Source organism: Ips typographus, linkage group LG1 (genome assembly GCF_016097725.1).
Source record: "Ips typographus isolate SLU linkage group LG1, UJ_Ityp_2.0, whole genome shotgun sequence".
NCBI classification, from domain to species: Eukaryota; Metazoa; Arthropoda; class Insecta; order Coleoptera; family Curculionidae; genus Ips; species Ips typographus.
This window is the reverse complement of record NC_138422.1, coordinates 29,976,308-29,991,315: the sequence shown is the minus strand read 5'-3', so window position 1 is coordinate 29,991,315 and position 15,008 is coordinate 29,976,308. Positions and strand designations below refer to the sequence as shown.

Here is a 15,008-nt window from a genome sequence, read left to right as displayed (position 1 = left end):
ATAATAATAAGTAGTAAGCCAAATTTACCCTTGTTGGCAAAGAAGACAGCGAAATAACAGGGATATTGGTTCATTCTTTAACAGTTTAGAGAACGGATAAGTAGGCAATTGCCAACGGTGAATACAGAATCCTAGACTTTCCGCAACTGTGCGATACATATATAGACCAATTACAGCTAATCTTGAACGTAAACAAAATAATTCTTATGATTGTCATCCTCACTGACAGTTGGCATCAAAACATTGCATTTTGGCTGATGTTTCGAGGCAATGAAAAAGCCGTTCAAGTTTCATCAGTTAGTGATCAATTAATGAATAAAAACATCTACTTTATTATATGATAAAGCAAATGATACAAATTTACAATTTACAATGAATCAAATCACCGCCATCTATACTAGAAAGCCTAAAATGCCACTTTAAATGGCGGCGTAAGCGGTTTTCGTTTTATACACACAACGTATGCAGATTTATTATTTCGTGTAGTAGATTGCAAGGTGAGTGAAAAATGAAAGAAATTCGTTATGTATAGATAGAGCTGTTTATACACAATCAAGTCCAGCCTAAACAAATTGGTGGGAACATTTGTTCTGGAAAGTACAACAGGTAAGAATAAAGGATTTTCGTCATTTTTATATCATTCCCATAAATTTTTAATGATTCTTACCGTTAATTCCTTATAAATAGTCTCTATATTATATTTTATAAAGACCATCAGATCATTATATCGTGCACAGTACTAAATGTATTTTTAGTTTTCCCAAACTGCACTTACTCCACTTTCTCCTGTTTTTATAGATTGGCGGGTTCAAAATCTACTTTATTTTCACTTTAGTAGAATAATTTTATTTTCCAAGGATAGTTTCTATAAAAACCGTAAAATCAGGTTTTATTATTGGACGACTTTGTCGTTTTTACAGAAATTATCCTAAGAATATTCCGGAGGTGAAAGTACCGGCCTAAACCGTATCGTCCGCATAAATGGGAATCCAAAATAAAACAAATCTTTGTTTGCAGCCATGTTTTATTGGTAAAAAAATACTCTTAATCTAATTCCTAGTTAAGGACAACCCGAATCGTAAATAACTTTCAATATAAAATCTCGATTTGACAAAAACAGATTGGATTGCTAAAACCACAGATCAAATTAGAGCCGTTTGCACAGGTTTTCCTAAGCAAAGCTTAAAAGTGCCGCTTAAAATATCATAACAAGTTTTGATTGGTAGATAATAAGTTGGTATGTGATTGGTCAGAAACAGCTCAATTTTATTGACCAATCACAAATTACGAACAGAGGGCTGCGATTACGCAAATGTGGCCTTAGCAATATCCTGTACTTTTAGTAACTTTCTCTTTCCTAAATCGTAATTTTGTCATATGTCCGTGTAAACGGCCCTTAAAGTACTAAGGTCGCAACGTTATCGTTTAAAAGAAACCATAAAGTTGCGTTGCTGATGATCTTTTTCTAGAGTCCGGACTTAAATTTATCAACGTAAAACAGTAAAATCTGTAACAATATCATATCACAACATCATTTTGACGTACTAATATTCGAACGTGAGTTTGAAGTTCACGTCACACGTGAACGTTGATACTTAAAAATTGCAATATACTGAGTGTGGACTAAACGTTACTGATAACTTCAGGGTGTTAATAACTTCAACATTAATAAGCTGAAAGCTGCTTTTTCGACCAATCACAAATTACGTTGCGCTGTCATTTACGCAAAACCTGAAAAAATTCATTGTTTAGCTGAGTTTTTAGTTTGAAATCCGCAAGAAGTAAGCAGTAAGCAGAATTAAAAATAAACGTCATTGACGTTTAACGCACCACGTTGCCAGATGTTTAGTTTTTTCATTAAAACCCGAACTTTACATACATTTTGTTTTTATTTACTTCTTATCCATATAAGAACTTCCATAAGTTGACGCAGTTTTTTAACAGAGAATTTGGAATAACATAATTAGTCAATATTGAGATTTTTTTGTGTCTCTCTGTAAGCAGTTTTCGACAACAACAAAAACAGCAAACGGTCAACTAGCAATCTGGCAACAACGCACACAACTCGTTAAACATCAAGATCGAGAAGGTCACGTTTGTATCAGAATTGCGTTCAGTTAATAAGCGTGTGTGAGAAAGAGAGCGCTACAGGTCGCAACTAATCGCTAAGCAATATAGTTATATACTTTCATTCATAGTTTGACAAATAAGCGCAAGCCGCATGAACCGCAAGCAGTAAGCAGCAAGAAATGAATCATTTCACCGCCTACTATACTAGAAAGCCTAGAAGGTGCTTGTCAAAAATTCCAATATGGCGGAAAATAGTGGTGACAGTTTGCGTTTGTTTGTATTGTGGAAATTGAGTTTTTTGAGGATTAGATGAATTTGTACGGTTTAAAATCAAAACTTGAGGGTATTTGCGTAAGATATTTTTGTTTGCTGCCGTTCATAAGTTTTCCAAGCCGCATTGTAACAGCAATTCAGGAAAAAGCCCAACCGTGTCAGTTTTTTACTTCAGTGTTCAACAGTGGTTGAACACTTTGAAGTGGGATGATTTTACTCCAACACTACACTCAATGGTAAGTACAAGTGCTTTCTAGTACAGTAAACTTATTAGGTACTTGTTACATGTACAGGTATGTGAGTTACATTTTACAGCATCCTTCATTGTGTGAGCAACAAAAATAATTTTGAATGAATGTTCTTGGTAATAACATAAGAACCATTTACCAGTTTTGCTTACCTAGTTTCAAGGATTTACAAATTTTCTTACATTGAACATTGTTTAAACTAGTTTGCTGTGTGTTGTACTTTCCAGTACAAATGTTTGAACCAATTTGTTTAGACTGGACTTGATTGTGTATAAAAAAGCTCTATCTATACATATTTGGATCAGGAATGAACTTTTTTTTTGATTTTTCACTCACAACATGCAATCAACTACAAAGAATTAAAAAAAAACATATTTTTTACTGCATCTGCATACGTTTGGTTATAAAACGAAAGCAGCTAACGCCGCCATTAAAAGTTTTAGGCTTTCTAGTATAGATGGCGGTGATCATTTTCATTTCTTACCTTGCATCATCGGCTGCCTGTTCGAATTGTCATTTGTCAAGTATCCGATCTTTTCTGGATTTTACTTGGCTTACTTGCAGCTACTATGATAGAATAGCGTTAAACTATGAATTGAAACATTTGCGGAAGGCTACTTCTTACTACTACTGCTTGCGGAATTAGAACCATGAATCCAGCTCATCAAACATTTTAAACACCCTGTAGTACGGAGAAATTTAAAGGTACAATACAAGACATACGTTCTAATAAATTAATAATTGGACATTTTCAGCCTAAACGCGCTTACAACTAGCGTAACGGTTGCTGCATAAACATAACTGACAAACAAACAATTTATAACCCGCTAGTTTAGCTGCCGATTAAAAAAAAAAAAAACTAAACATATACAACTTACATAGTTACTAAGGCAAAATGGTTTGTATAGCCTAGGCTTAAGAAAATTAACGATAAAAAGATTTTTTTGTATAAAATACTGATAATTTTCGAAGAGTTTCTCTCTTCCCGAATAAAGTTAAGTAGTCGAGGATTAAGTTACATTAAAAAATAAGGAATATCACTCACTGGTTAATACTACTGGGTAGGCTACGTTAATTATATCCGTTGCCCCGTCAATACTGAATATTCAACACATTTAAAAACTCCAAAACAGGCGGGGCAAGAGAATTAGCGAAAAAAGCATAAAGATCGTAAAAAAAGCGTTAAAAATCGCCACTAAAAACACTATATATATATAAAATTATTAAAAAAAACCTAAACGTAACTTTACTGGTATACAAATATTATTGCAAAAATATATATTTACATCAAAAAATCTAAATATAGCGTATTCCGTAAAGTTAGATCCAAAGGCACTTTTGTTTGACAATTTGACAGTTATACTGCTGCAAATTCAAATAAACGCTGGCAGCTTCAAACTAAATCTTAAGCTGAAATTCATTTGGTAAAACTGTGTGAGTGAAGATTTTGTATATGCATTAATAAACATTTTTAAGAAAGATTCAACTTTATGGAAACGCATACTAAAAAAAAAATCACACACACACACACACTGGTAATTATTGCCAGAATACTGCAAAAGTTTCAACTCTACGAGGAAGCAGTAATAAAACATTCCTAGAGTTTGAAATGTCAACGTCCAATAAAGAGAGACTATAAATTAAATAATTTAAATAAATACAAATAAAAATATTGTGTAGAGTATTATCCGAAATGTTTGGTCGAGTTAGGATGTGTGAGTTATTATGATGGTTTTATTGGCGAATAATTCACAATTATTATTATCAATTAAATAACGTGACAGTGTAAGCTGTGACAATAATTTGTAAATCAAAGAGATCAAATAATAAAGCAAAAGCAGCAAATTAACAACCACCATCAATTTTAGCAGGTTTTTTTTTACATATTGAGAACATTTTAGTGTATTTATGTTTCCTAACCTATACGTTATGAATACATAATACCTTGAAAACAGTGTAGATTATAGTGTTCATAACAACCTTAGGGTATTATAGGCGGGCGTTATCATAACGTAACATAAAGGTATACCCAGTGATTAAAAAAATATAGCAGGAAGGAGCCAATAGCAACCAAAGTACGTTAACAGTGATGATTTCTTACATGGCCATTATTTTGCAAACTTATTTGTTTTGAAGAATAATTTGGTTATCTCAAAATGTTCTATCTTTATTTATTTTTGAGATTAGGACACTAACTTTTGTTTTACTTACTTTTGGCCTATTAGATGAAGTAAGAGTTCATCTAATAGGCCAAAAAATCACCATTTCATTGATGTATCGCATGGTATAAAAATATTTATTTTAGTTTAACAGTTGTTCACTAAACGATTTGCACAATAATGGCCAAAGAAAAATCATCATTTTTCAGTTTGGTTCAAATATCTTGAAAACAAAAAATGCTGGGTTATTTTTCAAAAGAGATTTGAATTAGCCATGTAATTCTTGAAAACTTTTCTAATTTAAACATGTTTGTACCTTCGATAATAACCGAATTTGGGACAGACTGTATTGTTACCTCCTGATACTTGGTAATTGTTACTTTTCAATGCCAGAAACAGTAAATAATGTTGAATTAGGTGAAACATAAAACTGTATTGTATGCACTACAGGCGTTAGGGAGAGTATAATGTCCATCAGGCTGAAACCTGTCCTGTCTTCAGGACATTATGTTCTCTCCTTCGAGTAAAAAGAACAAGTATCAGGAACAATATATCCCGTTTGTGCATTAAACGACCAAGACGGCGACTACTAAAATTACAAAAAAACTATTGTAATTGTGGTGTTCATTTTGGTAATCCCTAATTGTATTACTGACAATATTTGAGTTATCGCTGCTTATGTTCACTATTTGACCTACTCTGCCACAACTTTATCTAAAACCATAAAAACGTTGTAAATCAAATTTATTTTAGTAAGTTTATTGGACCTATTTCACAAATTACCAAGTTTTTTTATCATTTGGAACAGAAATTAGTATTTTTCAAATTTCAACCAAAAATTAAGTAACTTTGTACTTGCCATTTGACATTCTGCTGGAGTATAATTATTACTTCCCACTTTTTCCCCTTAATCCTAACTCGATAAATCGACATAAGGCAGGATAACAGCAGCAAAAAATCGATACTACTAAAATTAAACATACTACTGGCATGAACAAAAATGTTTGGTTATGTTTACCTATTATTTGGGACAAAATATAATAATATGGTATATAAAATGGTTAAACACGAGTTGGATCTTTCGAAATATCACATTCAGAGCGGGGGAGGGGGAACAGATTCATGCAGGACCGAAGTAAATCGTAATTAGGACGTAATTCAATCTAAAATCTTAATCCTCCTAATAAATAACAATAAAGTTAAAAAATGAGTATTCGCTCCGTAATAAGTACAAAACTCCTTTTCTTATATAGAGAGCTAGAAAGAGTATTATTTAGTTTCAAAGGCGGATTTAAAAAGCTGGTACCAAACGCACATTTTGTTCTCATCATGCGCTCATACCATCGAGTAGATCAATTGCACGCACTTTGCAAATCAATGCAAAAATTGATAAAACATGAATTTGTCAAGACTAAGGTTTGATTTTAACGAATAAATAATAAAAGAGCGACAACGACAAAACCACTAATTAGGACCGTTTGTTTCGATAAATTGTCAAGGCGCCAATTTCAATGGGTTTCCGTTTCCGTTAATTGCGTGGCTACCAAATTAAGCGGAAGATCTCCTATACTTTCTTCATCCGATTCGATTTCGGCCGCTGAACCTCCCGGTGAATCTTTATTGGTCGGCAAGAATGTCGGATGATGTATACCCTAAACGTACACAATTTAGAAATTATATTTATAAAGAAAATCCAATAAATCATAAAGTGTATTTCTTGTTTGAACAGAAATTCATCCCACAAACAAGTGCGAAAAGTCACACTTTTACTATCCAGTAAGGAAATCTAAGTTTTTCATAGTCTTCATTTCAATCTTCAGTTTTATGAATTCCAACAATATTTAAGTTGTTTTTGATATTTTAAATCATTAAAATCGCTGGAAATAACAGAAAACAAATTTTAATATTAATATGTTGCTGCTGGTTTAAACTGCCTGGTTTTTGTTGTTGATTTGACGGCATTTATTGGATTTTCATGTGTTTTTCGATAGAATGATGCTTATTAAGCGAAACTGAAACAACAATTATGATTTTTACCTGAGGAAGCTGAGGAAACAAACCGCCATGACTGACTGAACCCTGTCGCAACGCCATTACTAAATGGGGTTGCAACTGTTTTCGAAGGGCGGTAAGCATGCTGTCTGTGTCTTCTTTTTCCGATGCTGATTTCGAAGCATGATGAGAAGACGGCTGTTGCCTTTGGTCTTGTTGTCTCGTATCGCCGAATAATCGAGGATTCATTGCATCTGCAATTGAAATTGAGCACAATAGATTATTGTTATTTGTTCAAACAGCAATGTTTCAGCAACTGTATAAACTGATGACAATTCACAAACGTGAAAAATATGCAAGTGAATGGGATTTAATAAGTCTGGCTTACATTACAGAATAAAATAGTGGTCCAGTTTTAAATGTCAATAATTCACCAACCAATCAAAAAATAAGTTGACATGCTTTATGTCATTTTCCTGAAGACACAGACCTACAAAGTTCAGATTAAAAAATCTGTTTTTTGCTACAACTGTCAAACCTGTTGGACCGATTTTGATCAAATTTGGAACAAGTAATTCTGAAATGAGTACTGGTTATCTGATGTGAATGACATTCTTCAAAATTGTTTAGATTCATCGATATAGGAGGATAGTATTTATTTTCTACGCTCACTGGATATTATTCAAAACTGACAAAAATGTCTACTGGGGTTATTTTTTTTTACTTAAAAATGGATCAAAAGGATTCAAATCTGGTTATCTGTGAGGTTTACGAGTTAATTTTTGACCCTGAAAATAGTCAAAAAACAGGATTTTTGGACTAATGTTTACTGGTGTTCTATTTAATGAAACAGTTCGAATTTTAATTCTAAAAATTAGTGTTCAAGACTAATATCGTAGCATTTAATGTCAAAATTGTTTACTTTCACCTATGCAGAGTCTGAAACTTAACTTTTACTGTAAAGAATAGTTTGAAATTCGATTTTTCAGTCTTAAAGCGTCTAGAAGTCAATTTAATATTGACAAAGCCTATGGAAAATGTAAAAATAGTTTTTTAAGTCTGCTATGTCAAAAACTTGATGAAGGTAACCCTAAAACTCGATTTTCCAAGCTGAAAGCAGTTTTAAAACCCTAAAATTAGTCCAGAGTTCTAAGAAAATAAAAGCAAAGTAAAAAAACTTGAAAAGTTAGCGTTTAAGTAAATTTTCATGGATCTTATGTTAATATTCTGTATTTAAGACTATTTTCAAGACTAAAATATTGAAATGTATTTTCAAATTATGAAAACTACTTCATGATGTCACTTTTCGTTGGTTCAGAGTCACTTTTTGGTGTCCAAATCAATTTTCAAGGTTGAAATGTGTGAATTTGTAGTAAAAAATTGTAGAAAAGTTGTTTTTCATGGCTACAAGTCAATTTTTTTATCTGAAAACTATAACCACTGACTACAACGACAGTTTTTAAGCCTCTCAAGTCAATTTTCAGAGTTTCCAAGTCAATTGTCAAGGCTAAAGTCTTTCAATTGGTCTGAAAACTGGATAGAAAGACAATTTTTAAGCCTCTCAAGTCAATTTTCACTGTTTCAAAGTAAATTTACTGGTTTCTAAGTCAATTTTCAAAACTAAAGTCTTTCAATTTGTCTGGAAACTATGAAAACTGGCTACAAAGACATTTTTAAGCTTCTTAATTTTTAGGTTTCGGGTCTTTGAATGTAATCTCGATTATCTCGTAAACAAAGTTTTAAATCAGAATTTTATAAGAGATACTTATTTTGTCAAATTGAACAAGTAAAGTAAAAAAAAACTAAGTTTTGAAAAATATCCAGTGACGTGGAGAATAAGGCAGAAAAATGAAAACGTCATTAACATCACATAATTAAGTATTAATTTCATATGTATTGGTTCTAAATTTGATTCAAATTGCACCAGCGGTCTGACAGTTATGACAATTAGGTACTGTATATCCATCAAGAAATAAATTATTATTCAAATCGGTCTTTCAATTCCGCTTTTGCTCATTAAATTCCGCTAAAGTGATTCGGAGACACAAAGTGTTAAATTAAATTAAATCACCAAACGTCTTACTGTCGCGATTATTTCGGTTACCAGTTTAGTAACTAATTTAACGGTAACTTACCCTTATGGAACGCCTCGTAATCTGCAAAAAAATAACAAAAATTAATAATCTAAAGGATAGCAAACTTTGTATACATTTATAGAGATGTATAGTAGACGATACTAATGAGACTACTGCACGTCATCAGTAAGTTTGACGTATTCAAATCGTATTGCTAAGGGATTAGTTGCAGATATTTCTCACACACTGTTATTATGATCTGGCAACGCAGGTTAACGTCACCATCAGTACTGTCTACTATACAGGTGTGGTAAATCCAAAAGCGACCATAGGAAAACCGAGTAACGGACAGAGAAACGTAGGTAATTGCATGCGCGGGAGAAAGACAGAAAACGAAAAAAATATCAAGTAGGCCATATTTTTAGCGCGCTGTTGCCAAACGCCGTAAGTAAGTTTGTCGAGGGTATTGAATACTTACGGCGTTTGGCTACAGCGTGCTGAAAATATGGCCTACTTGATATTTTTTTTGTTTTCTGTCTTTCTCCCGCGCATGCAATTACCTACGTTTCTCTGTCCGTTACACGGTTTTCCTATGGTCGCTTTTGGATTTACCACACCTGTATACAGTGTGTCAATGATATAAATACTTAATTATATGTTCATACCGAGTTTTTTCTTGCCGTCCACAATTCCGCCCCGTCCGGATCTGCCTTCCTGTCCTTTAGGCCGTCGCCGTCGCGTATGTATAGTGTCTCTACGCATAGTCAATGGCCGATCGATGCCGTGCAACTTGAAATATAGTCCACACGCGTTGCAAACCATTTCGCCGCGTACGTTTCTCCTCCAAATTGTCGTCGTCTGCGTTCGACAGTTTGTGCAGCAAATGTCCACTCGTTTCGACACTCCCGCTTGAGGAGAATTCTACAAACACCAACCAAATCGGTTCAATTAAACAGCCTGACATAAGAAATTCTAAAGCTGGGTTTATACAACGCACAATGCATAACATAGAAAGTTGGCTTTATAGTAATGCCTACTGTCAGTACTGTCGTTTATACAGCGCACAACATTTGCACAATACCGCATAGAAAGTTCATGATTTTTAACTTTCTATGCAATTCTTATACGAAAACAACTGTACGCATGCGCAAAATTTTGTAATGTCATATTTTGACATCCGCCGTCCGTCATTATATTTGACATCCGCCGTCCGTCATTATATTGTGTTTTTGTTTATGAATTGTGGATTTGGATTGTTCAAGAATTGTGGTTTGTTGTTGATTTTGTATTTGTGATTTTTTGGTCATTTAGTGCAATAAAAACAGTTAAAGTGTCTACGGAAAAAACAGAGTTTAGTGGTAAAAATTATCTAGAGCTAATTAGTTTCTCTTTACATCAAGAATTTATTAAACAATTGCAGATGGAACCTTGGCAACAATTGGGGCTTCTACTCTTGATGGGTGCTTGCAGCTACAGCATTAAGCTTAGATGTCAAGAAAAGGAGAATACGGAGGTTTAAAACGCGACCTATGAATAGAAAACGCAATGAACATAGTGTTTTTGTAAAAATAGTTCAGTTTGTAGAAAAACATGTTACAGAGCAGTTTTTCAAATATACGCCTATGACTCCAGAACTGTTCCATAAGTTATTAGCTCTTGTGGGGCCATTCCTGCAGAAATACAAGACAAAAAATCCAATTAGCCCAAAACAACGTCTTGCCCTCACTCTGCAGTAAGTATATTCTCAATTCCAAATAAAAATTTGTAGTATTGCCAGTTCTGTTTTTCAGTTATTTATCAGAAGGTTGTTCTATGCAGGAAATAGCATGGAATAATAACACCTGAACGCTGCCATCTTGTGTTGCGAGTGGTGGTTTGTGTTGGCTTTCTAAATATGGAGAATTCTAATATATTGTTGTTATTAAAAATGTTTTTTTCCCCTTTTCCAACTTTACAACAGCAAGCACACCTTTTTTGTCTTATCGTCCTTATCTGTGCTTGACATGATTGACAAATGGCAAGTGACAGAAAAATAACATTTCACATTGCAATGACATTTATCACGTGTTGTCATAAACTCTTTTCATTGGTTAAAAACTATATGTTGTGCGACTGTATAAACACCAAAAAGAAACACTTGTGATTTCTTGTGCAATGTTATGCATTAAGTTATGCATTGTGCGCTGTATAAACCCAGCTTAAATAAGTACAAACAGATGGTTTTCAACACAGTGTTACGGACTTGACCTCCTACTCTACCGAATACATAGACATGCTCATTATTATTGCTAATAATACTTTATTTGTCTAGGTTTTTGGTTTACGTACCACTTTAAATTGTTTACCACTAATAGTGATCCAAGGTGCCCCACCGGTAAAATCAGGTACTGACTCATTTCCGTCTTCACACTGAATGCCCCTACCGTGATCTGTGCAATCTTCACTGGATTCCATCTAGGCCAATACAATACGTAATCATTGAGTTACAATGTACCCCAAAGAAGCATCTACTTCATAGATGATAACCAACAAACGACAATGTTGCATTCAATGGATTGCTATAACGAGTCAAATGAATTGGGGGACTGATTTTCAGTAAACAAAATCTCAGAACCAATAAGTAATCGTCATCTATGGGGTAGTTGGGGTCGCTATTTGTGATGTTGTGACCAATAGGATTTAATTGAGATACCTATACAATTTATGATGTTCTGCCACATCGAGTATTTGAACCATTGCTTTTTACAAATAATTATTGTACCCATACTTTCTGTTAATCTGACCAATCCAATTTAACTGTTTAATTTTTAAGTTTAATTACCTCTTCTACATTGTTTGCTTTGGTAGGATAACACTGTTTTCTTCTTCCCGAACTCCGCTCCTTATCCATTACGGTAGTCCGACATTCGTTTCCATCGGAAGAAGACTGGCCTTGGAACAATGTATAGTTCAGCACTTTTGGCGCCGCTGGAGTGATCGTCATGCCCAGTTTTCTGCAGGTGATTAGTTTGCGTAATAACTGAGAGGCCTCACCTGTGCAACCGTTATATTAAAATATTGTAACGTATCTCTAACATTAAAATTACCAGAAAGCGAGGGCATTGCTGCGCTAAATCCATTGTTGTGATAAATATTAGGCCAATCGACTAGTTTGTCAAGTGGAGGTGGAGAGGCGCTTGTAGTCGAGCTTGAGTTAGGGTCCTCTATAGTCTAATAGACAAGTTAACGATAAAATATACTCAGTTTTCATATTTTAAAATCTTGATGATTTGAACAATAATCTGTTGAAACTAGATGAAATATGTGGGATACTATATTTGGATTTTTCTCACTTGATAATGTCTACACTAGTTGTTATTCTCGATTACTTACGTGAGACATATCGACTTCTAATCGATCTGGATCTGTGCTAGTACTGGAAAACGATCGGGCGTCCATATTATCGTCAGGTTGGAGATCGCTACTGCCCTTTTTCTTGTTAGTGGACAAATCTGCTGGTTCCGGCTGAATTTCGTCTTCGGTAGAGTATACAAACTTTTGTTCTGGCAATGGTAAACCCTAAAATTAAATTGACACTACATACAAAATTGATTTGTTCTGATATAATTTGCTTTATATAAAGTTAATACTGGGTCAGTCATACATAATTTTTCAAAAATACTCAAAATTGCCCACCTGAAGTTATTGATTCCTACTGAATTTTGTTTAATTATATCAAGTGGTTTTTGGCAGTTATTGATAAACTTTAGCTTCTAAAATAAAACTTTCCCACCCTGTATATCTGTTTATGATGATGATTTCTGAAAAAAGCACCTAATAAAGTCTTGTTATTAGGAGCCTTATTCGCTCAAGAAAATTCACTCTCTATACAGGTTGTCTAGTAGGTGAGAACTTGAGTAAAACGGTTAGACCAAAAGATGACAATTTGACTTAAATGTCATAAAGAAGAAAATATGTCTTGGCAACTTTTTTTTGGCTCATCTACCCCTCTTTTTTTATTTATTACTATCTTTGTCCAACTCATTGATTTCAATGGTTTTCTTTTAATAATTAGGAAATTTCCATACCTCTCCAGGGTTTATTACTTACTTTATTGCTTTACACAGTTTCTTGTTTGTTGCTTTAAATTTAATTTTTTAATTTTAAATAATTGATGGGATAGTAAAAAAAAGTTACTGATAACTTGTAATTATTTCTACCTACCGGCAACACATCTCTTGATGGTATATTTGAGACAGGCTCCTCTGAACTACCTTCTTCGTGACATGTATTTGCCACCTCATCTGCTTCAGCCACTACGACTTGCAAGGGCAAACACTCGGTATATAACGGTAACGGTTCGTCCTTGGCATCTTTCGAATTACTGTGCAAATTCAAGGGTTCAGTAGAATCGTGGTCGTGTAAATCCAGGGGCTCTCTTTTCTGAATCAAGCTGCTGCAAATATTAGACAACTCCTCCAAGTTACATTTGGGAGAAGCTCTGGCAAATTCTTTTTGCAAACATAACGGGCCGGACTGCAATACTGATGGGTTTGTTCCTACTGCTTGTTTGTCACCGTCCACTTCCATGGTCTCGGTTACAACTGGTAACGGCTCAACAAGCTGAAGGTTTGGCTCTGAGTATTCTGTAGTCTCGCATTTTACGGGCGGCGGTATAATACTGAAAGGTAACTGGGGCTTGGTGTTATTCGTTTCCAAGACTGAAGAAGCCAAGCTGGAGAGAAGTTCTTCAGAATGACGCATTTTTTCCTGAAAAAAGTCAAGTAATTTAATAACTTGTACTGATACTTTAGTATCAATAAACAGCTATAAAGTATTTGCAGGTAAATATGACCATCATACTTCCCCTTGTTGGTTTTTAAAACAAATCCTACTCTAATCTAACTGTTTTTGTTGCAAACAGTATTTCTGCAACACAACAATGAATAAATTGTTTTTTAATTATAAAAAAATGCAATATTGATATAAAGCACAGTCCAGCTCAAAGGACTACTAAACTAGAGTTTGTGGAACAGAAAAGGATGCCTTTTATAATAGAAAACACTGTCACAATGCAACAGCCCATATATTTACTTACTCCCAAGAAGAGTTTTTACAAGAACACTACAAAAACCAAGTTTATTCAAGCCAGTGGTTCTCAAAGAAACATGGATATAGAGTAAAGGTGCATTTAGCAGAAGCTGACAAGGTGATTTACCTAATATTATAAAAAGGACTCTAGTAGAGGTATTAATGAGCTGCTAATACTAAATAGCTTATGTTTCAGGAACTTTTATTTGCCTAATCTGGAGTTTGCTTATCATGCTTTGAAAGGGTCCAAATTGTCAATCAATTGCTCTAAAAGACTGAACAAAAGGTGTTTGAAACTATGGTTATAAAATCCATATGCAGAGTGTTGAAAAAACAAATTTCTTATAAGTTTCAGGTAATATTAGAAAGATACTTAATACATAAATTTGATCAAATGCCATTATTTTGCAGAATTAGTTCTTTTAAAAATATCTTCTCTGACTATAAGGCTAGAAACAGATGGTGCTACGGTTAAATACTTTTCCATCAGATAGTAGGTTAAATTACTATTTTAATTGTATTATTTACACATTATGAAATATACAAATAAAATCTTTAAAAAGTACACTCAAGTTTCTTTTTTATCTAAGTCTAGTTTTCTTCATAAACAATCATAAAATTAGATAATTTCATTAACTGAGGTACCTACCTGCTCTTACAATAAATTGAACTGAAATTGAAAAAACATGTTTGTTTCCTGCCAATTTTATGGAATAATTCTTGAAACGTTGGTATTGGGCTGTTAATGACTCGTTTGAATGCACCTATCTGTGATGTTCTTTCCAGATAATTTAAATTGAATGTGGTTGTTGTTCCCAAGCCAAAGTTTGATTGGAACTTTCCGCCTTTGTTTACCACCAAATGTTGCAAGTTTTCCAGTTTGGTGAAGAAAAATCTTAAATTCTACGAAGGTCTCGCAATAACAACACTAATTAATAAACTTAAACAACCCTAAATTAAGTTTTTATTTCTTCTGTTTGTAGTTTTCGGTGTTTTTCAACTTTTTAAAATTCCTAACCTCAAAATGTTTAGCCAACTGTCAGTTGGAACTGTGTCCTATGTTGCCACATCTTCCACGAGCAGATGTGAACCTGGTGTATTGTTGGTTGCAGTAATAAACG

The 15,008-nt window shown here is 33.8% G+C and overlaps 1 protein-coding gene and 2 long non-coding RNA genes across 6 annotated transcripts in view; 2 read left to right on the top strand and 1 right to left on the bottom strand.

Annotated features, from left to right (window-relative positions):
* Window positions 1-1,006: 1,006 nt before the first annotated feature.
* The window catches only part of LOC145727489 (uncharacterized), a 33,057-nt gene continuing 19,055 nt past the window's right edge, over window positions 1,007-15,008 (bottom strand). The window contains exons 3-12 of one of the 4 annotated variants that reach the window (XR_014177892.1): window positions 13,021-13,566; window positions 12,190-12,375; window positions 11,904-12,027; window positions 11,639-11,850; window positions 11,146-11,271; window positions 9,483-9,738; window positions 8,878-8,898; window positions 6,788-6,996; window positions 2,032-6,402; window positions 1,007-1,994 (exon numbers count right to left, since the gene is read on the bottom strand). Coding sequence is in view for 3 of the 4 variants with exons in the window: in XM_081977074.1 (XP_081833200.1) it covers window positions 6,259-6,402; window positions 6,788-6,996; window positions 8,878-8,898; window positions 9,483-9,738; window positions 11,146-11,271; window positions 11,639-11,850; window positions 11,904-12,027; window positions 12,190-12,375; window positions 13,021-13,566 (1,824 nt within the window). In the remaining variant the exon portion in view is untranslated. Of the gene's footprint in view, window positions 6,403-6,787; window positions 6,997-8,877; window positions 8,899-9,482; window positions 9,739-11,145; window positions 11,272-11,638; window positions 11,851-11,903; window positions 12,028-12,189; window positions 12,376-13,020; window positions 13,567-14,536; window positions 14,906-15,008 lie in introns of those variants that run through there. The other 3 variants (XM_081977095.1, XM_081977074.1, XM_081977086.1) reach the window with 3 other exon arrangements.
* LOC145727874 (uncharacterized) lies at window positions 10,040-10,744 on the top strand. Its single transcript, XR_014177941.1, has 3 exons — window positions 10,040-10,175; window positions 10,238-10,549; window positions 10,608-10,744. It is a non-coding gene; the product is annotated as an uncharacterized LOC145727874 (long non-coding RNA).
* LOC145727888 (uncharacterized) lies at window positions 12,384-14,375 on the top strand. Its single transcript, XR_014177946.1, has 4 exons — window positions 12,384-13,138; window positions 13,196-14,005; window positions 14,084-14,242; window positions 14,299-14,375. It is a non-coding gene; the product is annotated as an uncharacterized LOC145727888 (long non-coding RNA).